At 33.9% G+C, this 25,416-nt stretch overlaps 1 protein-coding gene across 1 annotated transcript in view; it reads right to left on the bottom strand.

Annotated features, from left to right (window-relative positions):
- LOC138696158 (PR domain zinc finger protein 15-like) overlaps nucleotides 1-25,416 on the bottom strand; it is a 150,845-nt gene that overhangs the window by 121,477 nt on the left and 3,952 nt on the right. The window contains exons 4-6 of the mRNA XM_069820732.1: nucleotides 24,059-24,181; nucleotides 18,523-18,651; nucleotides 12,256-12,349 (exon numbers count right to left, since the gene is read on the bottom strand). Coding sequence (XP_069676833.1) covers nucleotides 12,256-12,349; nucleotides 18,523-18,651; nucleotides 24,059-24,181 — 346 coding nt within the window. The remainder of the gene's footprint in view (nucleotides 1-12,255; nucleotides 12,350-18,522; nucleotides 18,652-24,058; nucleotides 24,182-25,416) is intronic.

Raw genomic sequence — 25,416 nt, 5'->3', positions numbered from 1 at the left:
ATAACAGCTATCACAAACATCGCCACTGCAACCACCACCATTACCACTACTGCTACAGTGCTACAGCTATCAATCACACAAACAACCACGAACACAACTGCTGCCACTAAATATTCACCACAAACTACCATAACCACTGCCACCATGACCATCACCACCATGATCATTACTGCTACCACAATTATCTTCAAAACCATCATCACTGTAACTATTCAATTGCCGCCGCCACCCCCACCACCACCACCACCACCACCGCCGCCGCCACCACCACCACCACCACCACAACCACCACCACCACGACTATTACTACTACTCAGTAACAAAGCTAAGCTAATGAAAATGGGTATTCTGAAGATCCTACCTTAAATTTTTATTTTTTTTTTTTTTATAGATAAGTTCAAGTTGCCGAGTTTTCCACTATGCAAAAAATATTGATGACATATTCCTTGAAGTTGCCATCCCTTGAAAGGTTATGCAGAAATGTTTTTTCAATAGCCAGGATGCCCAGATTGCTTAGTCTCGTATCTGTCATGGAGTTCCTTAAAAACGTCTTCATTCATTTCAGTACACTCACACTTCTTTCACTCGATGCCATGCTCACTGGGAAGGTTAGTATCAGTCTGCTGAGCTGTGTTGTTTTACTATCGAGTTCTTCCAGACTATTGTCAAGATAATACTTCTGAAAAAAATTTGTAGGTAAATGCTTTGTTTCATCGGCATACAAATTTGTGAGTTCATTCTGCAATTTTTCAGTGTCAAAAGAGCAGTACAGTTTTTCAGAATATCCAGCTTCTTTGATGGGAAAGATTATTTATATGTCTTGAACTGATTTTCATCCATCAATTCCGAAAAATGAAAATGTTCAAAGTCTTGAAATCGAGAGTCCAACTATGTCACTATGGTGTCAATTATTTGAAAGGAGGTTACTTGTATTTTGAATGTTATTAATGTCTCTGAATAAATGGTCTATAAATGCAAACTCCGAGCACTGTTAACAGAATCCCCATCCCATTCAGCACCACTAAGTACCATGTGTGTAAGAGCTCCCTTTAGTTCTTTAGTTCCTGAAAGTGCGCAGTTATAGTTTATGTAGTTCGAGAGTGAGAATTCCAGGTTCTTGCTTGAGGGAGTTTAAAACTAGCTTCTCTCACAACCACGGACCTTTTGGAAGATCTATTGAAATATATGTACAAAGCTGTCAAATCATACATGAAAAATTGCACTTTCTTAATCATGTTAGCACCATGCAACAAGACTAATGTGCATATGCATAGCAGTGAATAAACATGGCATATGAACATTGCTGTCTAATAATGATTTGGACACTGCTAAGAGAATGAGACATTACTGAAGCACCATCGCAAGTTTAAAAAACTACTGTACCTTGTTTTCGACTTGTCTATCTTTCAGAGCATTAAGAATAATTGTTACTAGACTTTGGGCTGTTTTGTCTTTTGAAGCATCAAAGAATCCTGAGAATCTTTCTTGTACGGCATTATTGACACACTAACGCAAAATAATGATTATTTGTGATAACTACCACTTCGTCTGCCTGAACAGACATAAATATACTGAAATCTAATTCTTTTTGTATATGGTCATTCACAGCTGGTTACATAGTTAATTAACTCGTTCTGAATGTCATTAGATGTTCCTTAAGGCCTCAAGTGGATTCTACATTATCTCTTACAAAATATTCTTTTTGGGCTATAAGTTTCAACATTTCAAAGTGATTACCTTTATATTTAAAGATAAAACACACATGTTAGGTCAATTATATGGTATTCATAGATTTGATAAGATACATTAAAGATTATATATTATATTATTATATATTATATATAAAGATTATATATTACAGTTATATGAACACTAATAAATACAATAAAATTATTAAAGGAAATTAAATAAATTATTAGTCTCCTTTAAGCCAAGCAACAACGCGGTTCGATCACCTGAACCATCTGTCGTGGTAAATAGTCACTGAAGATGGAGAACCATCTCTGAAACATTCTGGCTATTACTAATTCCTTTAATAATTTTATTGTATTTATTAGTATTCATATAACTGTAATATATAATCTTTAATGTATCATTTGATTACCTTTATTTACTGACTCACCACTTTCATCATGCTCGCGGAAAGTGAGCTCATGTTTCCTTAAATAAATTATTGGAATGAATCTATCTGTGTTACGACTTACTATTTCATTATATTTGAAAGCTGAAGACGAGCATCTTCTGATAAGGTATGTTTTACTCTACTTGGTGTTTTCCTAGAAGGTGATACTACTCCCAGTTAAGAATATACTGCATCGAAATTTTGTGTTTCCGGTGCTCTTCTGCGAAAATTTGTTACAGGGACAATGCCTGATTCACACCAATCTTAATTTTCTCCTCCAAATAAAAGACAAACATAACAGTATAATTTGTTGTCCATTACACACTTGCTGAAAGCCACTGATATTGTTTATACCTGTGAGTCTGAAACTTCCGTAACTGAAAACCATCATTTTGCACAAGTTTGAATTGTGCAGTAGGTCTCTTATCTTTCATGTCGCATTTTTCTTCACAAAACAATGTAGAAAATCTTCTCTCTTTTAAATACATCACCAACTCACTGCTCTGATGCATTATGGTATAATACTGTCACATATCACCAGGCAAAAAGAGATACTGCATTACAACAATTACAAATTCAATTTCATTATCACGTTACAGTGAATATATTCGACTTAAAATATCTGTTGCCATGTGCTATCCATCCTACGAGAACAGTGCATACTAGTGAATGCAAACCTCAATGTTTCTCGAAATTGAATCACCACATTCAACCATAGTAGAAAGAGACAGGGACAGGTTCAAGTTCCATGTTGTACAGACCCAGAAACAAAATTTGGGCCACCTGACTTTTCCAAGTTCCAGTTATTACATACAGCACGTGCTTAGTGCCAATCGCCCAAATTTTGTTTCTGGGTCTGTACATGTTTCTGTTGTGTTAGGCTGGGATTACGATGAACGTTCATTTGCATTACGTTGTTACTTTTGTCTGTTCATTGAATTTCTACCGAACATTCAGAGGTTATGTATTATGTTCGATGTTCGTGACAACTATAATATTCTGCCAGCCATAATGAGTACTGAAATGCACATGCTGGACAGTCAACTATTTATGATAAACATTGAATTTTATGGTAACTTTGTTTGAGACACCATACATAAAATACCGGTATTAGAAAAATACGTTGCGACAGAATACAGAATGACAATAATGATAGGGAAATAATAATAATAATAATAATAATAATAATAATAATAAACCATATACTATTAAATAGCCGGACTAGTCCGAATTACGGATATATTATTTATGTACTAAAATCGCCTATATTTTGGGTTAAAATAAAATAACATTTCTAAAATAATGTAAATAAATTATCAAAAAGATAAAAAAGAAAAGAATAAGTTAACCTCAGGCTCGAACTTGGGACCAATTACACTGTGGCCTTTCACTTTACCAATATGCTAAAGCGAGCTACTTATTGTTGAATTAGGTGTTATGAATGCTTTCATGTTTGTTGCCTATTATGCTTAATTTGAAACAAAAATGTGTTTTATGTCATATAGAGGAAATATTTTCATGTGACCTGACATATTCAATCAAAGATCGTTCCTTGTATTATGCAACTTTTAATTAATATTATTTCATTTAATATTTCAGTAGAAATATGGCCGCATCTACAACGAAAGAAGAGGTGAAGATAAATAAAGCACAGTAGATGGTGTTCAATTTACATTTCTTTGTATTTGTCAAACTTAAACGAACTCCACCGTAACATAATGCAAATGAACATTCATTGTAATCCCAGCCTTATAGAAACAGAAGTCAATGTTGCTCACACTGCAGGTGGGAGCAGGCTAGCAGAAGAGAAAAATAACTTTTTTCACAATAGAAAAGAGGAGAAAAATAAAACCTGTCATCTCACATGAATAGAAAATGTTTTGTGGGTATTCTCAGAACCAGGTTATATTAATTTCAGCTTCGCCACTGTTACTACTACTACCACTACCATGGGTGCTTCCACTGCTGTCAACACTGCTACTGAAACTACCGCTGCTGCCACTGCCGCTGCAACCGCCATCACCACAACTACTATAATCACTATCACAACTACTATTACCACACTACAACAACCAACATCACCATCATTACAACCACCATCATCTTAACCACAATGAAAACTATTACCACTGCCACCAACAATCGCCACCACTAACAAAATCACAAACAATTTTGAAACAACTACTTGGATATAAAATATAAAGTTCGTATTTTCCGAGTATAAAAACTAATAGAAGAAACTGACAACAATCACAAAAGAAGTAATAGAATCGCATTATGAAAATGTTAAAAAAAAAAAAAAAAAAATTTACACACGCGTGCACGCATGCACGCACACACACACACACACACACAATACATACTGTACTCATTCTTAATTTAAGAATGTTTGAAGAAGCTACCTACAGTACCTGTATTTTATTAAAGAGTGTTGATTCCTTTATTATTTTGTTCAGTTCAATGTACTGTAATGTAGTGGAAGGTTTGGGAAGAACCCAGCAACTGCAGGGTTACCAATCACTACCGGGACTCTCTAAGGAACACTTTTCTGCCTCTCTCAAACTTAAAGAGGGCTGTTCATGTGACAATGCCTCGGGGTGCTATTGTCAACCCTGAAATGCCTGCACTTGCTTCACAGTAAACATAAATCAGTAAAGTAACAGTGTGGATTCTTTACCTACAGTTCGAAGCATTGCATACAAAATATTACAGTAGTGTGCAAATCTGTTTTGCGCGAACATTACAGTGTACGGTATATTTTTTATTGAAATGTCGAATAAACGGAGAAGTGTAGTGATTACTAGGGAACGAATATCTAAGTACTAAAAAGAAAGATTTAGGACTTTATAAATCCAATTTAGGACTTTTAGGATTTTTTATAAAATTAACAATTAATGATTTTAATTTTAGTAAATATTCCATTTTAGGTGGAATTCATGTACAAAGAACTGGTGCTGACAATGAGTGCTACTGAACTGAAGACTTAAATCCTATCAGTGAAAGAAACTGATTGCTGAATGTTCAGTTTCACTTCACATAACGCAGGTGCATTTACGTGAAAATCAATTTGTTAGCTCTCACCTAACCTGATTAATCTACCTGCCCTTTTTTGCTAGATGGAGTTTTCCAAATGAACTTCAGTTCCAGAAAATTAGATAAAATCTTCTCCCCTCCGCTCAATATGGAATGAACTTGCCAAACTTGTGTTTGTAAGATAATTTTTTTTTAGATAGCATTTTTGTAGATTTTGGGGCATTATTGCATTTTTAGTACCAGTATTTTTATTTTAAAATAAGTGCAAAATATTAAAAAGGCGCTTTTCACACACAAACATAGTATTTAGGCATTTATAGGTGTTTATGGTTCATTTAGGAGTTTTAGGTTCTATAGAATTTTAATAGTGGGATCTTATGTATATGAAATGTAGATATCTAAATAGAATATGTCTAGGATGTAGCAAATAAAATACAGTAGAGCATCAATTATCCGAAACAAATTGAGGATGGGGGTGTTCGGATAACTGATCATTTACAAAAACAAATTGTACCTGTGTCATAGGAGCAGTATGAAACAAAGAAACACTGATATTAAACACAAAACTGTACATACAGTATATATATTTTTTATCACACAAATTATAAATAACAGAGAACTAACTAGCCTAGTATGACAAGTTCAAAATAATAGGCCTACAGTTTAGGAAAAGAAGTTTTTTTTTTTTTTTTCCGGAGCTGAGACTCGTTTTCTTGCCACTAAATCTCTCAAACAGCACTTGAGAAACTTCTACATGGTGAATTTGAATTTGCCGACTGGAACGTTTTCGGTTAACCAATGTTTCGGGTGATCGGTATTCGGATAAACAATGCTCTACTATAGGTACGAAACTAGAAATGCATTGCCTAATGATTACAGTTAAAAAAGAAGCTTGAGGTTGTGAGGAGAATAAAAAATGGTTAAATCCTTCCAAATATTGCAGCAGATTATGGTGATGGTATATCATCTGTTTCAGACTATGTGAAAGCAAAATCGAAACTTGATGAACAGTGTTCTAAAGTACCTAAAAGGAAAACAATGAAAACTGTGAAGTACGATAAGCTTAATGTAGTTCACACAACAGCAGGAGAAGGGATGCCAATAACAGGGTCAATTATTCAGGAAAAAATAGGAATTATGGGCAATGAGTGTAAACATTTTAATGCAAGTTCAAGCTGGTTGGATAGATGATATGGAATGCGACAATTAACCATATGTGGGGAGAAGCTATCTGTTGATCAAGATGCTGTTAATTCTTTCAACGTGAGTTCAATGATCACATCAGTGGCAACAGTAAAGATCAAATATTTAACACTGACAAAACGGGATTGAATTTTAAAATTTTACCAAAGAAGTCTCTAGTTTCAAAAAACAAAAAAGCCACTATGGGATACAAGAGGAGTAAAAAAATAAACACCATAATGACTTGTATTAGTGCTTTAGGAAATTACTGTCTTTTATTAATGTACACTGGAAAAATTACAAAAACAAGAGCTCTAAAAAGCATTGCACCCAATACTCTTCCTGTGTACTATAAGAGTTAAAAATGTGCAAGGATATCTATCAGTTTATTTGAAGACTGATTTCATCCCAGATCACATATAACAGACTGATCAGCCTTATGGGCTTTGAAGGCAACAACTTTTATCAATTTCACTATGCTGCCATCTAGCGACTGCAAAGAAGTCATGTTATATTTCTCATTTGAATTGCATAGAACAACTGAACTTCCATCTAGCAGTCTTTACCAATCGACAGTGTCGATCTTGGTGGTTGTTCTCTTTCACATGTTACCGTTTTTAACATGGGGATTGTCAATCTATTATATATGTGATCACTGATCAGGGATTTCATGAATAATTTATACCAAGAGTTGAAAAGTATTTAACAGACAGCAGTTTGCCTAGAAAGGCTTTGTTGTTGATAGATAATGCACTGTCACATCTCAGGGTTTTAGAAAGTGGTAATATTCGCGTGCATTTCTTGCTCCCAAATGTTACGAACTTAGTACAGCCTATGTACCTACGTCCTGGAATGCTTGAAGAGGAATTATCTATTTTACAAGAAAGCAACGATTTCTCAAGTGTGACAGGCTGCTTGAAAACTGTAAACATGCAAAATGCCATTCACTGGGCTGCTCAGGCTTGGTAGAAAGTAAATGCCTCAACCCTAAAAAAATCATGGTGTAAAATCTTTGATGATAGCACATCTGATAACTTCAATGGATCATGTGACAACCTCCATATTCCAGGTTGCAAAAATATTGTAGAAGACGAAATCCAACTTTGGGTGACATTTGACGACAAGGGGCATGAAGGAATTATAGGCATGTTGTTACAATCTGACATAGCTCAGAAGAGAATGTGTATGATGTAGAGAGATAAGCAGAAACAAGCTGATGAGACATTCAAAGTTTTAGAGGTTAGATTTACCATTTCCTATTTTAGGTTTTACAATGCAAAATAACATCACTGTAGTAACTACTGCATATACAGGGTCCGTCCGTCCGTCTGTCCGTCCGTTCATCCATCCATCCATCCATCCATCCATCCATCCATCCATCTATCTATCTATCTATCTATCCATCTATTATATGTGTCCATAAATGTGGGGGCATATTCCTGACACCAAACCATAACAATAAGTTCATATAAACATGGGTCCGCAAATCTTTCGTTAGGGAGTTATGGGTTTATTGGTAATGGTACATGTGATACATTTAACAACACACATTTACAAAAATTGCTCAAAGTGACGACTGAATACATCTTGTAATGTGATTAATGTTACTGTGAATAACACAAAACAGAACAAATATCATGACTAACTGTAATCAAGAAAGTGGGAAAAATGCAAGTTCGAAGTGAATTACATAATCAGGGGTCACTACAGGAAATTCCTTTCTTAACATACTAACAAAGGTTTGCGGACCCATGTTCATATGAACTTTTTCTTATGTTTTGGTGTCAGGAATACGCCCCCACATTTATGGACACATATATAGGATTCACCTTTTAATTGTGTATGAATATTGCTTTACATTGCTTTACATTTTGTGGAGGAAAGTGAGGAGGCGCCATCAGCAGATGTTTTAGTAATAAAGATGGAGGGACATAGTAGCAAAGAAACTTTGTGAAAATAACTTAGACCAAAATATCTTATTACTTTAAGTAGATCTGGTTACTATAAGGCATAATTAATACTTTTTAGAGTACCTGGATAATAATAGAGAGATTTTTAATCATGATTTATTTCCCTTCACAAATAAGTGGAATTTCTGGGATTTACAGTTTGTCTGGAAAATTGTTTATCCAAAATCACCTCTATTCTCTCCTTCCCCCTTTTTTTCAGATAAACAGGGTTCTACTATAATTGTGATTTATGTTTAAATAGGCGAAAAGAAAGAATACTGAATATTTTATTGGGTGAGTACTACCACCAGAGTATGTAACAAGCAGTAAAGCACAATTTCCTACATAAATGTCTGCGTAATATTTTAATGCATAAAAGATTTCACAGTAGAAGTTAGAAATTATTACTTTGTGAATATTCTACTTACGCCTTATTAGAGGCTATGTTGGGAGGAGGAAATAAGTACATTAGTAAGTAAAGCTATTAAATCTTGGCACATTGGGCTATTCCAATGTGTAATTTCTTCAGAATAAAATTAACAAAGACAGCAGGTAGCGAATAATTGAAAACTGTAATGCTGGGTTGCAGGAAAGCAAACCAATAAGTAAACTATTCCGTCATTGGATAACGCATCTTTAAAGTCACTCAATTATGTCTTGTTTTAAACAGCATTTAATGAAATGTTAATTACTCGTATAATTTCTTTACCCATTTAAAGCTGTAATCTGAGTGGGCAGCATTGTTAATTATAATTACTTACAAAACTTTCCCCAGAGATGGTACCACCATAAATGTCCAATTAAATGCAAAATGTCCATAAACCTATCCTTTGATAGCCTAAAGCAATATAAATCAATACTGTGATTCTTTTCTATAGAATTAAGATCTGGGTAAACCTCGAGTTCTGAAAAATAGCCAACTACCTTGAAGCATGTAGTTATCAGTTTAACCTCCAGATGTTTGTACCATATGTCTGTAGTTGACTGTCTACTGTATACTAATAAGGGAGTAAATGAAATCAACTTTTTTTTTCGTATATATACAATTTCTAGTAACTTCATAGAAGACGGGCACCTGGTTGGATGTAGTATTACCAACTTTTCTTACTTTAGAGTTAAATGTTAATGATTTTAGTGACTTTTATATGTTAGTTCAAGGTTTTATACTAGGAGTCGCGGTGATATTATTTCAATGTGATTGGTTATAGCTGTCATCAGGGTTGCCAGATAGGGCGAAAAGTCACGGATTGGGTTACTCCGAAGCCCTGTTTGCAATTAATTTTTACTTCAGGCGATTTGCGAATTATTGGGCTACTAGAAATTTTGGCGAGCAAAATTTAGGCGGATAAAAACTCCTTGTCATTTAAAAAAATCCTATCTTTTTCTTTCATTTTTCTTTGAGTTTGTATTTGGCATGACATGGGTTTTGGATCTCTAAATCAATGACTTCTTCTAATAACTAAATGCAATGCAAGTCACAATTTACGTTCAATTAATACCACTTGAATACAATATATAACTTTCATGTGTTAAATAAAATTAAGTTATAGATACCTAGTTGACTAATTTCGGCCTGGGAGCCATCTTCAGAATTCAATTAATAATTACTTCGTGGGTTTAGGCAAGAAAAATTTGATAGTTTATCAGCTATTTTACTGTGTCATTCACTGTAGATATGTTATTTACAGTAATAATGATTATAAGTTACTTATTGTCCAGCGTTGTGGAGTAGCAGTTAACATGTCTGACCTTGAAATGAGAGGGCCCGGATTCAAATCCTGGTTGGGACAAGTTAACTGGTTGAGATTTTTTATGGGTTTTGTCTCAATCCAATAAAAGCAAAATCTGGGTAGTTTTCACTGGCATTTATCTCACTCACATGCTAGATAACAATTAGAGGTGATAAAGCGTCTTAAAATAAACTAATTGAAAGCTATTTATTATTTTATTATGTATGTAATTATTTACAAGACTATAAACAGTGCTTTCATATTATTGCCTCTTTCACACTGCATATTGTAAAATTTCTCTCTGCTATATTATTTTTGTATACTTGCAATGGAAAAGAGGGAAAAACTATACAGTAAGAACTGTCGAGTGGAACTAGGGCACAAAAAATGGACTTGAAAGTAACATGTAGATTCATCAAAATACAAATAAAATTCAGCATCCATCTTCTTGAAATATGTATTGTCAGTTGCTTCATCATTAAAAAAATTTGAAATTCAGTTGGCAATTTTGTGTCCAGTCAAAATCTTTGAATCATTTAAGCTAACTTATTGATTTAAATTGCCCAAGTGTAGGAGTGCACATCTCCAACTTCATAGAACAAAGTGCACTGCAATAATCAAGGCGGTCATAGCCACTAAATATCCTAAAGGAGCAAGTATGCGACATGAAAGTACCAGTACCAATTTCCTGAATTACGAATCGACAGATATATTATACAACTTGGCAATATATCGATTATAGGTATTATAACATGATTTTTATCTCTTATTAAGATAGGAGATAATATGGAATTAAAATATTGGGCTTTTTTTGCCTCTAAAAGGCGACTTTTAAAGAAATAATTGAGAATTTCCGTGAAAACAATCTGGCAACCCTGGATGTCATTTGTTCTAGAATTTTCATTAATTTTGAATGGATAATGACACTGTCACTAAGTTGTTCTTGGTTGTTTAACGTGAGTGGTGTTATATTGTGCCTGATGGCTAAAGCTATTGAAAGTTTGTCATTTTATGATATTTGTGAAAGATGTATGAACACAGAACAGAGTATTAAATTTTGTGTCGATTTTGGTTCCATTCTTTTGCTGGTGAATAAGAATAGTGTCGATTGCTGAGGAGATAACTGTGTTTCTGTGGTTCCAAGGAATTATTTACTGAATTTTCCGTATAAGTTAAGGTGTAATAAGTGTTCGAAGAGAATTTCATTTTGTGTAAATACATGCGAAGTTGACTGTATGACAAAATGTTGGTTTAGTTCTTTGCTGCCTGCATGTTTTAAGTTTAGATTGTCTTGAAGCCTGTGTCATATACCGGAAGTGAAGTGGTTGTCATTGAAAACGTCAGTGAGGATTGAATTTTGTTTCATAAGGTGATAAATTATTATATCTTGTTTTTTGTTTTAGTGATCTATGGAGGTAAAGTGTGGACGAATACTGCCAGAAAAGTACTGCAAACTATGAATTTCGAATGCCACCGAACTCCAAAAAAATCAAAGATGGAAAATTAAATATATTTTTATTTTTTTGAAGGGTTTGTTCTTGAAAAATCAAAATATCCCTCATTTCTCGTGAAAAACAAGAACTGAATAGACTACAGTGGACTATAGTGGACTTTATGTTGTCAGCAAACAGCTGGATACATTAAGAAGATTGATTTGATTCTTCTTGAAAAATATGAATATATATGTTTGATTTTTCATCTTTGATTTTGTGATATTTTGTGGCATTTGAACCTCATAGTTGGCAGAACATTTTTGGTAGTTTTCGTCAGCCATGTTGGATTTTGCCTGTCTTCTAGAAAATTACCGGTACCCAAATTTCTGTATATGTGTATGACAACGGTATACTCTAATTCGTTTTGTCACTTATGTCCAAATGCTTTTTGTTTCCTGGCTAACCCTGAAACACAGGGAATTCAAGCTTCACTTTTTAGTTCTGGAATCTGGTACCTTACTGTACTTGCAACTTACTAACAGAACATTAACTTCTTAGAGGATCACAGTCAGACCTGTAAGTTAAAGGGCTTATTAGCAAACCACTGATGTTAGGGGGCTTCCTTGCAACTCTGTAAGGACAAGATTCTAAACAAAAGTTATGGGTTAAACAACTAATAAATAAATTCTTGCAGCCCAACATAATTTTTCAGCTTGAGACTAACTCGAACCTATATTCTTCTTTAACCAACATACAATCCATGAAATTTATGATCTTAACAGCAACAAATTGCAAGAGTGTCTTACTTAACAGCATCCCATTAAAGTTCTTTTTATCCTTCTTCTCTTTGAGTTTCTTTGTTACTTCATATATGTGATCAGTAGATTTCTTGTTATTTTCCTGAAATAAAGAAAAATGAAAAAAACTAAAGTGAAATTACATTGCTCAATCGGAATAATTTCAAAATTCGAGAGTCATTCGGAAATTAGTATCTGTTTGTACATCAAGCCTGCACAGGTGAACGTACTTTGCCAATTGAACGTCAGTTAGTGTCAATCACGTCTTAATATCATTTGTGTTATTTCTGTGAGTGTTCAAAATTAACGAGAAGAATTCTGTTCTGTATGAAGTGAGATATGTTATTCGATTTCTGTGCACAAAAAACAAGCGACACACTGCTAAATTAAGGAAGTTCATAGCTATATGTTAAGAACCAAACAGCAGTGTGGCAATGGTGTAGAATGTTTAATGTGAGGTGAGAGAACATTCATGATGAAGAATGAGCTGGGCATCCGTCTACCATATGGAAGATTTACTGTACTGTGTTGACGAATTCATCAGACAGGATTGGCATCACATGCTTGACGAAATCCATGAAGAATTTCCAAATGTTTCTCTTACCATATTTCATAAAGTCATCATACATTTCAGTTACAGAAGAATTTGTGCAAGATGGGTTCCACACATGTCTGCTTATCAACACAAACAGTATGGGTTCTGTATAGCCTTTATAGATAGAGTAGCAAGGGAAGGAGATGGATTTCTGACAGATACTGTAACAGGAGAAAGAATTTGGATTTCCTACACTACACTCAATAACAAACGTCAATTGAGAGAATGAGATCACCTCATCACAATCCAAACCAAAAAGTTAAAGCAGACACACTCAACTCAGAAATTCATGACAACTTTATTTTGAAATCAAAAAGATCCAATCCTTATTGAATTCATGTCCCAAAAAGCCATAATAAATGCTACTGGATATTGTGCAACACTAAAGTGATTGTGGCAGGCCATTCAGAATCAGAGAATTGTCTAGCGGTGTGATCCTCCTCCACAACAATCTCCAGCTCCAAGTCATTGAAAAGACAAATCATCAAAAGTTTTAACTTGAAAGTACTGACCATTCATCCTATAGCCCACACCTGATCCTTAGTGACTTACACCTTTTAACGGAACTGAAGGACTTTTTGGGAAGAAAACTCTTTCCAAGTGAGAAAAAACTAAACATAGCAGTCACTAAGTTTCAGGGCAGATGTATGACAAGGGAATCCAAAAATTTGTCACACAATACAATAGGAGCCTAAATGTCCAAAATTATTGTGTAAAAATAAACATAAGGTACATACATGTAAAATAACTTCAATTAAAAAAACTTCAACAGTCTTTTTAAATTCTAAAATGGGTATACTAATTTCCAAATTATCACCATCTTAAGTGCTTTATGGTGATGACAATGTTACATCAGAAAATCTTAAAATTGGTTATAGTACACATAAGTATTAACACACAAGGTAGATGTAAATATTCCTGAAAAACAACATTTGTGAAAATTTTAATATTCATACTTATCATGTTTATATACACTTCTTGAAAATGACGAAGCTTAACTTCTGGTTAACTGCTCAGTTCTGAAGTATACATCACTAAATGATAGTAGGGAGCAGCAATATTGGCAAATGGGACTATTCCCCTTCTTCTTATCCCTACTGACCTTCTTAGCCCTCCTTAAGCTATAAATGTTCTTTGAAGGGTTGATTCCAAAACAATTTTTACTCTTCTCTACATAGTGTAACCATAAGTATGTAACATTGAAAAAAAAGTGTCTCTACAAACTAACTCTGAATCATTATTTAGTTTAATGTTTGTATGCAGCATTAGAATTATTTCATTATACAACAGCACATGTGAACAATTTATTTGTAACCATTAAGAGCTCAGAAGTTGGTGACCTAAAAATCACAGAAAAATTACCTATAAAATGATCTTAAATTTCTTAAAAAACAACATTAAAATTTAAAAAAAAATAAAGACCATGATTTTAATAGTAAAATACAAACAAAATATATACTTCCATCTGTGGAAAATACATTGTCACCAAACTCAGTCATTGACGCAAAAAACTTTGTCTTCTCTGTTTTACTTTCGGTATTTTTACATCCTCACTTGTGAGATACAATATGCTGTTGCGTTGAATGGGGGGAAGCACGTAATACATGTTGTCAGGAGTCAAGGCTGATGCAACCATAAGGAAAATTTCTGCAAGATACAATCGAATTGTGTAAGCAATCTACAGTAGGTTCTCGAATTAGACTACGGCTATACTGTACAAATTGTCCGTTCATAAGCAGGAAAGGGGAAAAATGTAACAAAAATAAAACATTTCCTAAAAAATGAGCAATAGACAATAAGAAACCAAAAAATGCAAAATAAAAATAGGCTTTATTAGTTCATGTTGAAGTGAAACAGTTTGTATTGCATCCTCCACTGTCTGTGATGTCTCAGACAAAAGATATTATTTCATCAATTTCCAAGCCCTACTAATCATACACAAGATTTGGTTTCTATATATATATATAGAGTGTCTCAAAAATAGACCGATAAATTAATTGTGGTAGTAGCCATAGAGTAAAGAAATATCCCAGTGAAAACTCAACAGTCCTATTTTAAATATTTTTCAAGCTATCATTCTGTGAATTTGTTAAAACCCAGTCCCAATAATGAAAGTTAGACAACCTCTGAAAGGCTTAAATTATGCATTGTCCATCACAATTACATATCCTTCTTCTAAACTTTTCAGGAGATTTACAAACCATTCTATAAACACTGTGGCAATAATTTGATTTTGGTAGACAAGAATTCTTTACCTGAAATACAAGCATTGCCTCTTCAATAAATTCATGCTTCACTGAAATGCATGACACACAATTAGCAGCGAACCCTTTCCAACAGGTACCTCAAGTCCACCTGCTGAGGTCGAATTTTGCCAAATGTACTTTCTGGAATGGCTCTGACTAAGCCATGTTCCATCTATATAAATGATTGGTCAGAGTGGTACCTCCTGCCTAACAAAATGCATTTTTCTCAAAAATAATATTCTGGATGCAACTATGTTGTTTCTCCCCATTAAAAAGTCTCTACTGTCATTGCACTTCTTGTAGCAGAAACCAAAATTTTTCATAATTCTGCCCATTGACCATTTTGAACAGGTAAAGTTGATTTTTTGTTTCATAATTTCCGTCATCTTCGTATGATGGGATATAATCCTGTATTGTAGAACTCTTGAACTGTACTAAAAATCACATTCTTCTCGAAATCACCAACTTCAGTGACCAGCTTCTTATGTGACACCTTCTTCTCGGGGGGAAAAGAAAGACGGCCCTGGCACTTTCATATTTACTGTTTCTTTTGCTGATTTAGCTTCTGCACAAATTCAGAAACACCACTAGCATCTGCAGTTGCTTTCTGAGTTGCAGATATAACAGTCTTAATGTCGTCACATTTTAAAGTTTTTTAAATCACTCATAAACATTATAAACAATTTCTTTTGTTCGACTCTGTATATGTCTTCTTTCGACACATGTCACTGAACTAGGCACTGAAGTAATTTCAATCAAAATTGTTAGTATTGAAAAATACTGTTTGAATATGTACATAGTGAACTGACAATAGCTAAGAAAACCACTCTACATACACAACTGCCAATGAACATCTGTAAACAAACAACTCTCGGATGCAGCGAAAACCTGTCAGTCCATTCATCACTATGGATAAGGTACACAGCTGGGGACAGTACGTGCAAAAAGTATTATGCATAATCTGCCAATATCTCTGCTCTCTACTGTCGTGAAAGCCAGAAGCATATACAGAGTGAATCATGAATATGACTCAACAGTTGGAAGGAGTTACGCAACAATTGATCAATTTGAAAAAAAATGGAGATATTTGCAGAAATCTGTTGTTCACTTGATTATTTAACTCAGAAAAAATCTAGGATGCCATATCTGCTCTTTGCAAAATTCTTTTATTGCATAAAATTCATTTATTTATTTTGCTTTGCAATATTAAATCAATTGCTAGTTTGTTATTAAAAATTGGTTAACATTTTCTATTATTATTTGTGGTACTTTTTGTAATAGTATGAGTGTTACAATACTTCTTGTGTAAAATGTTTAATAAATAACCGGATTTACTTCAATGGTCAATATCTGAAAACAGGTTTTTGTCAGTTGGTCTCCTATTGCATAACTCTGTCGAGTTCAGCAACTGTTTTATAGATCATTTTTAGGACAAAGAAGTCACATGAACATAGGTCCAATGATCAATATTTAAGGAGCTACAACTGTTCAAATCCTAAGAAAGTAGAAGCACTTGTGAGCAGAATTAAATTGAATCAATTTTTTTTAGTTGGTTATTTAACGACGCTGTATCAACTACGAGGTTATTTAGCGTCGATTAGATTGGTGATAGCGAGATGGTATTTGGCGAGATGAGGCCGAGAATTCGACATACATTACCTGCATTCACCTTACGGTTGGGGAAAACCTCGGAAAAAACCCAATAAGGTAATCAGCCCAAGCAGGGATCGAACCTGTGCCTCAGCGCAACTTCAGACCAGCAGGCAAGCATCTTAGCCAGTGCTAAATTGAATCAATTAAAAATACACAAAAAAAACTTGTTAAAAATACTGTATTAAACAGAAAATACGCATAACTCAGTTTGAAAGCAGATTTTCAAATATTCCTCCTTCCACTTCAACGCACTTGGCTGCATGGATGTGAATCATGTGCATAGCATTTTGTAGCTCTGCACAGCTGATCCATTGTTCAAGGAAATGTTATGTGAGTTGCTACAGCACGAGAAAAGTGAGGGGTGGGAGGCACCGTCATGTTCATAAATTATACTACATACAGAATGTCCCATTTATCTTGTGCACCTATTATAACTTTTTTGTTTGGATAGGTATTGGAATTTTTGTTTTTGACAGTTATGTTAGAATGAGGGGCTAACATGAATATAGAGATTTGGTGCATGTAACTACATTATGGTACAAGATACACGTGACGTCATCAATTTTTCAAATAGCACTACATACTTTAATCATGTTACATTGATTACACATATTAATACGAGTTCAAAAATTTATCACAATGTCACCTTTCCAATCAATAACAACAACAAAATGCAAAATGAATGTCATTAGAATGTGTCGTTTGTTGTGGTGTCCCATTCATCTTATGCATTAACTTACACAAAACGAAAGACGACTGACGTCCGTACACGTCATGTGTTTTGTGTTTGCTGTCTTAACATGTAAACAAACCACAACAATTATCGACACCACAATCCACATAGTGGCCTGCACGTTCTCCGGACCTGTCGCCACTCGACTTCTTCCTGTGGAGAACTGTAAAGGACAATGTGCACCAGAACATTCTGACAACACCAGACGACATGCAGCAACACATTCGACAGACTTGTGTGTCCATTCAGCCAGCAACATGCCGGGCAGTCATATGGTCTTTTGGGGAACGCCTTCGAATGTGCATTAATGTGAATGGTCACTATTTGCAACATCTTCTGTGACTCTCAAAGCATAACATTATCACAATATAAGTACGTTTTTGTTTCGTTTTGTTGTTGTTATTGATTAGGAAGGTGACATTGTGATACATTTTTTAACTCGTCTTAATGTTTGTAATCAATGTAACATGATTGAAGTATGTAGTGCTATTTGAAAAATTGATGTCACGTGTATCTTGTACCATAATGTAGTTACATGCACCAAATCTCTACACGCATATTAGTCCTCATTCTAACATAACACTCAAAAACAAAAATTCCAATACCTATCCAAACAAAAAAGTTATAATAGGTGCACAATAAATGGGACACCCTGTATATTGCTTGGCCACTAAAGGAATATTTTCCAATGTAGGAACAAGTTAAAAGCGCGGTTCACAGTAAGACATACGAATTTTTACAAACAAGTAAAAAAAAAAAAAAATTACTAATAATAAAATTTGGGCTCCATGTTCATATGATTTTTTTTTTTTTTTTGCTCAAAATGACCAATGGAACTGATTTTTAAAGTATGGGTCATACTTCGTGAATCACCCTGTATTTTAACTTTTTCAGCTTCTATTCTCCACTTACATGTTATGCATTTAATTGTGTTTGAGCAATAACAATGTCAGGTTCCTTACACTGTAGCTGGAATTTTAAATTTAATTTATAAACTTGCAATCTTCAAGATGAAAAGTTATACTTGCAATTGTAATTTTTTTACTCACATCTGTTCCAAGATCCACATTAAAAGGCACTGCCCCCATTTTGACAGCATAATATGGTGCATACCAAACTCTTAACTGTTCACCAGCTTGGATATCTTTCATTACAGTATAGTAAATGTCTTGTCCCATCTGTAAAGGAAAATCAATGTCATATGCTCAACTAAATATTGCAGAAATGCATTAGTGTATGTATGAATGCAATCACATGCAACAAAACATTTCAATTTTATCCCTGATCACATAAAACTAAGAGGTTTATTTATTGATTTAACAACATTTTCTAGTCTCCAAGGTAAGTGGATGGCATTCTGTCTTCATTTAAGGACAGTTTGATCTACAGAGGGTAATCAAGGAGATGATGATGATGATGATGATGATGATGATGATGATGATGATGATGATGATTATGATGACAACGACGACGATGATAATAATAATAATAGTGATAGAGTGAAAGTTGCAGGAAACACATCATCATTTGAAATTATCAAGAAAGTTTCATGTTACATAAGGTTACGTCCAGATTAAGCTACTGTTAACGAACTTTTTGTTTTGTAATATGTTATGAAAAGTTACGGAAATCTGTTACACCAGTTTCGTAAGATTTTTCACGTTACATAACATTTGTACTGTTCTATGACCAAGCTATGCTTCTTGCTGAGAGAGCAGTAAAACATAATTCATGCATGCAGCATGTACATCGCTAGTCAAGAATGGAGTGGTCAAATGAGCGTTACCACTTGTGGGATTATTACATTCAAATCCATTATTCTGGGATACATCTCACAAGAGGTATAAAAACCGAATGAGGAAGGATTATTTTAAGATAAAAAATCCACAACCTTATGGATCTGTTCTTTCACGCAGGTATATTCATAACCTTATGGATCAGTTCTTTCACGCAGGTACACTGATAACCTAATGGATCAGTTCTTTCATGTAGGTATATTAAACTGTAAAAGAAGTGAACAGAAAAATCCATAACCTTTATGATCCAGTTCTTTCACGAAGACTCAAAAGTAGAAAACCCAAAACATTTAGAATAAGTATTGAGTTGGATGGAACTGTAAAACGAGACGTCTATCTATAACTTCTTTAATGATAGCCATGAAAAGAACTAGAACATAATGGCTTAATAAGCAACAATGAATCTAGAGTAATGGGCACCATCTCTTGATAAAAAAACTTCAGTGGGTACAGTGGAATAATCCTGAACTTTATTATGGAACCAGGTTCAGCAATGTGTTCAGTGGATTACAGAAATCAGAAGTGGTATAAAGAAAAGACTTACCAAGTAATAGATGAAGATAGATTGTTTGATGAAATATGAAATGTAAAACATATTTCTTTAAACGAAATGTGAATATTGCAAAAATAGTGTTAGTACAACTGAAGATATATGGATCGAAATTTTTAGGCTTATGAACAGAAAAATATTGAATATACAAGTATTTTAAGTATTATAACTTTGATTAAACAAATCCTGAACAACTGCAGCATCAGAGAGATGTTTTTACCTATCACTTCTATATTGAACTGTTAAGGCAATATAACAAAATGCTCTTTCAAGATATTGTTGTTCCTAACGGAAAACCACTGGATTTAATTCATTATTCTCCTAACTTTACAATATAACCAAACAATGTTCTTCTGATTTTGGTTGGAATTTTCAATATGTACAGTATCTTGTATGGATTTTTGCATTTTACTTTTTTAAATATCATCCCAACTTCTGCAGGAAATACAGGACTCTCTAAAGTATGAAAAAATGACTATGTGTCTATGTCTATGCGTCTGTGTGTGTATGTACGTATGTGTGTGTGTATGTATGTATGTATGTATGTATGTATGTATGTATGTATGTGTGTGTGTGTGTGTGTGTGTATGTAAGTAATGTATGCATTTTTATTAATTTTATTTATATAGATCAGCATGCTCCAAGACATTAGAGTAATACTACATGCTTTACATAAGATATTACAATTGGTTACATAATTTATGTATGACTTAACAAGACATTTGGGTCATTTGCAAAATTTGTATAACAAATGGACGATTGAGAATGTCAAAATTAAAGTACTATTTAGTGCATATTCTGCATGTATTAATATAGTGCAATGCCTCTGCCATAGTAATCAGCCACTGTACACTCACCTTGCTCTACAGCATTCTCTACAAGTATCAATGAATCTTTGATGGCACGACTAAATGTCAGGTGTGTTATAGGACAAGACAATGGATCTTTTATAGAAATAGAATTCCTTTATTTTTTATATCAGATATTCTTTAAACAATGCATAGGTCTTAGAATAGTAACAGAACTAACTTCAGATCAGACATGAAAAAATATTTGAAATATCTTAATATCAGATCTGTTATCGGATATAAAGATAATAACTTGTTCAGTAACTAACAAAAAACCATTCTTTTAGCAACAATTACCTCAGTAGGTTAAAATATTTGAGCCTTAGTTTCTTTAATGATAGATAATTAGAAAAAATTAAGGCACTGTTTTGGATTATGTAACCGACATGACATGGAGTAACAGATCTGACAGATAACAGACATGACAAAGCAAACATAAGCATGTGCTAACCTAAAATTTTTTTGCTTAAAAATCTTCAAAATAGCAACTTAACTACTGCACATGTGTACTATTATGTCCTCTTGATCTTGACTTTGTATGTTGTTATTTGTGGAAAACACAACACAAACAGATCTGACAGAGTAAAAATGCACGCTTAGACTAAAACGCAAAACACGAGTACGACACACAAACTCGCCAAATCAAAATGGTGAACATAGCAGTACAATCAAGATGGCTTTTTGTGCATCATCCTGGCTTGTGCTGAAATCTATGGGATTTGTTTTTCAACTGTGTATCCATAGGAACAGAATGGTGTAACAGACCTGACTGATTTACTGAACTAGAGTAATTATGCAATCATATTTAAGGAACTATAAACTCAGACATAAATGAAGAAGTTTTGATAATATCAAATGTTTCTTTAATTTTTTTCTCAATTACATTATTAAACAAACCTTTATCTGAACGTAATCATGCTCCATTTTAAATACTTAACTAGTATGGACACGGCATTTTAGCTGTTACTATGAGAATTTTATTTTATTCTCGTTAAATATCTCACATGAAGGAAATAATTCTTGTGGCGTTTACTACATTAGTATTGAAACTACTCACTGTTAGGAATTTATAACTCTATTGTTATAAATGCAATAATGGGAAGGGTATGAATTGGACATAATTTGTTATACGAATTCTGCAAATGACCCATTTATAATTTGAATAAGATCTTGCAATTCTTATAGATTCAGGTGTTGCCTAATTGTATACTTCTTTATTATAGGTTACAATCATTAGTATTATTTCTAATTTTGATTATTATTACATTTTGTCAAATTATATAGATTTTACAAATTTTCTGAAGCTTTTTAGGTGTGTTTTTGTGAAGTGATGAAATGGTGGAGGCCAGATTTGACTTGTGCCTACTATATTAGCTCGTAGAATTCTTCTTTCATTTTCCACTTGGACACATCTTAGTATTATATGGTTGACTGTCTGTTCTTCTTGTAATCTGCAAGGGCACGTTGATGCTGGAATAATCTTGAACCTGTGAAGGTACGATCTTGTGAAGCCATGACCTGTCACAATAGAAGTAAATTCAGCTCTGATAAATAACTTTATCTTCAATCTGCCTTTAACTGATGGGAAGAATGATTTCGTTATTGCGCCTTTAGTTGAGATATTCCACTGTTCTTGCCATTTTTTAAGCTCTTTTCTTACTCTTCTGTTAATATTGTATGGGCCTTCACCCACCTAAAGAGCACTGTCCATTGCTGTCTCTCCAGTTTGTTCAGTTCTTTCTTTATATTTTCAATTATTGGATTGTGTTTATTTCCGTTGTGCAAAGTGTCCAGTGTTACTTTGCTGTCGGTGTTAACCACTGCTTCTTCCCTGCTTCTTCTGTTATTTCTAAATTTTCAATTTTATGTAGTGCCTTCAAAATTGTTATTTGTTCTGCCTTACTGTTAGAACATCTTCCATGCAGTTTGTATTTGGATTGATGGATGATCATGTCGTTCTGGATTATGACCGCAGCAGCTCCAACCTTTCCTCTGATTTTACTTCCATCTGTGTATATATCCATTTTGTTAGTCATTTCCTCTATAAGCGCTCTTATGTATGTGTGTGTGTGTGTGTACGTAATTTCATCAAATCGCGTGATTCGGTGCTTATTGAATTTTACAGAATTTAGTAAGCATTTCTGTTAAAGTTCAATAAGACATGCAACGAATTTAATTAATTTTATTACATTAAATAACTGTATCTATCTTGCGTCTCGTTTTCAAAATTTATCCATCCATCATAACCTAGACACACGATCACAACACTCTTCAATATTATCCATTCCCTCCCACTGAACATCCTCATATTCATCTTCTTTCACTGTGGCTGTTCCTCAGCTTTGGAATTCCCTACCGAGTAATGTCAGGGATTGTCAGACATCAAATCAATAATTTAAGAATAGGCTAACGAAATATTTTTCTAACAATTCTTGTTAACAGAATAATAGCTGTTTCAGGTTTCTCAATGTTTAATGGTTATATATATCACAGATGAATATCTAAATTATCTCATTATTATTATTATTATTATTATTATTATTATTATTATTATTTCTTACCAATGTTTATTATTGTCACACTAACATTACTTATCCAACTTTCATTATTTACTTTCATGTTGTTTTATGGTCTAGATATTAATTTAATAACTATGTAAGCAATTGTATTCAATTAGAATTAGAGTCGGGCTGAGAGGAAGAGAAGGCCTACTGGCCTTACCTCTGCCAGATTAAATAAATAAATAAATAAATAAACAACTACTACTACTACCACTACCACTACCACTACCACTACCACTACCACTACCACTACCACTACTACTACTACTACTACTATTATTATTATTATTATTATTATTATTATTATTACTATATTTGTTGTGATAGGCCTAGATAATTTTGTTCAAAGTTATAAACTAAAAGAAAGATGTTTATATTTGGTTACATTTGTTTTGCATGAATTACTGCTGTAACATGGGTTTAAATAATTCAATTATCATTCTAATGACTGTCACAACTTTTCTTAAATGAATTGACAGAGGTAATCGAGGCTACAGTGTAATGTAATATAATACATATTGCTGAATGTTATCACAAAATCTATAAGGCTTATGCATAACATAGAGAGTACCTATGCAGACTGGTCCCAGGTTGTCATGTTCCATCAGCTCTTATATCACAGAGCACCTACCTTAGGAAGCTAAGCAGTGGAGCGGACCAGTCTATATAGGGAAGCATGTATGGACCTGTCCATACTGCCAGCCAACAGATTTTGTTAGGCAGAGACTGGAGTGGAACCTATCTGCATAGAAACTCCATGTACATCTGTATAAAATGTTACAAATTTGAATATGCAACTTGTAAATCATTAAAAGTAGGATCATGTTTACCTGATAACAGATGAGATTCTGTTCCTTGCAAGACATTGCTGGAGCAACAAGGCACATCCAATTGCAGGTCTCTTCATCACTGGTATCCAAGTAATAACTAGAGTCTTCAGTTTTACCAAATACCTACACACATAAAGATCATCATAATCATCTTCCTTTCATGTTGTAGTGCTGGAAGAACAGTTTTGGTCCATAAGTGTAGGGAATGGTTCAGGATGATGATGAAGGTGAGGAAGGGGAAAGAGGAAACCTGATGCCGGCACGTATGGATATATTAAAGAAATTTGTTGTCTGATTCATTTTCCTTGAATCTCACTCTTCCTGACCCATGATCTCATTCAGTTACCATAGGGATCCTTGGCAGTTCTGTAACAATACTGTCTGAAGGAACATAGAAGAATGAGAGAGGGAACATATCTTTAGCTTACACTAATAAAGTTGTTAGCAGGAAGTCTGATGGGTTCAATTCATTATAATTTCATAAATCAATTCATGCTGTGTTTACTGGTGACAAACCAGAGACCTCTTTGTGTTTAATAATTATGGTGTTGTGTGAGATAGTGTTAGGCCTAACATAGAACATGGGCGAAAATAAGTAAAAGTTAAAAAAATAAGAAACAGAAAAGGTAAACTTGCGAATTCGAAATAAGGAAGTAGAATGATAAGACAGCGTCAAATACTTGGGGTGTACTATAATTAGTAACATGAACTGTTGCCAGGAAGTCAGAAGAATAAATAAGAAAAGAAGCATCTTCTGCGGACCTCTGGAAAAGAACTAAGCAAAAGAATAGTGAAGTACTTTGTGTGGAGTGTGGCATTGTATGGGCAGAAACATAGACATTACTGGAAGCATTTTAAATGTGGATATGGAGAAGAATGGAATGTGTGAAATGGACAGACAGAACAGGAAATGAAGCTGTGGGTGAAAATGTAATAGCTGAGTACCACATGGGTAGAAATACATACACCACTCAATAACTTATGCATCCCTTCCTGTCCCTTTACTTAAAATCAAAAGTCGGTGTCTATGTATACAACTATGTGAGTACGGTAACAATTTCTCTAACTAAACAAACATTTTTGAAGACAACAAACTATCTATACAATTTCATTCCTCACATAATCTACTGTAAAAAAAAGTTGAGAAAAAAATCTTACACTTAATTTCGAGCAAATCGCCATTTTGCTAGGCCTGGTTTTCAAGAAATTCACTACTTAATTTTAAATGAAACGACCAACCTCATGGGCTAGTGGTCAGAGCTTCTGACTACAGTTCATGACGCTCCAGGTTTGGTTCCCGATTAAAACACAGGAATTTTTCCTGTGTTCGTCTATGATCTGTAAATTAGGTTAGTCTT

This window comes from Periplaneta americana, chromosome 3 (assembly GCF_040183065.1).
Source record: "Periplaneta americana isolate PAMFEO1 chromosome 3, P.americana_PAMFEO1_priV1, whole genome shotgun sequence".
Classification (NCBI taxonomy): Eukaryota; Metazoa; Arthropoda; class Insecta; order Blattodea; family Blattidae; genus Periplaneta; species Periplaneta americana.
This window is presented reverse-complemented; position numbering and strand designations above follow the sequence as displayed.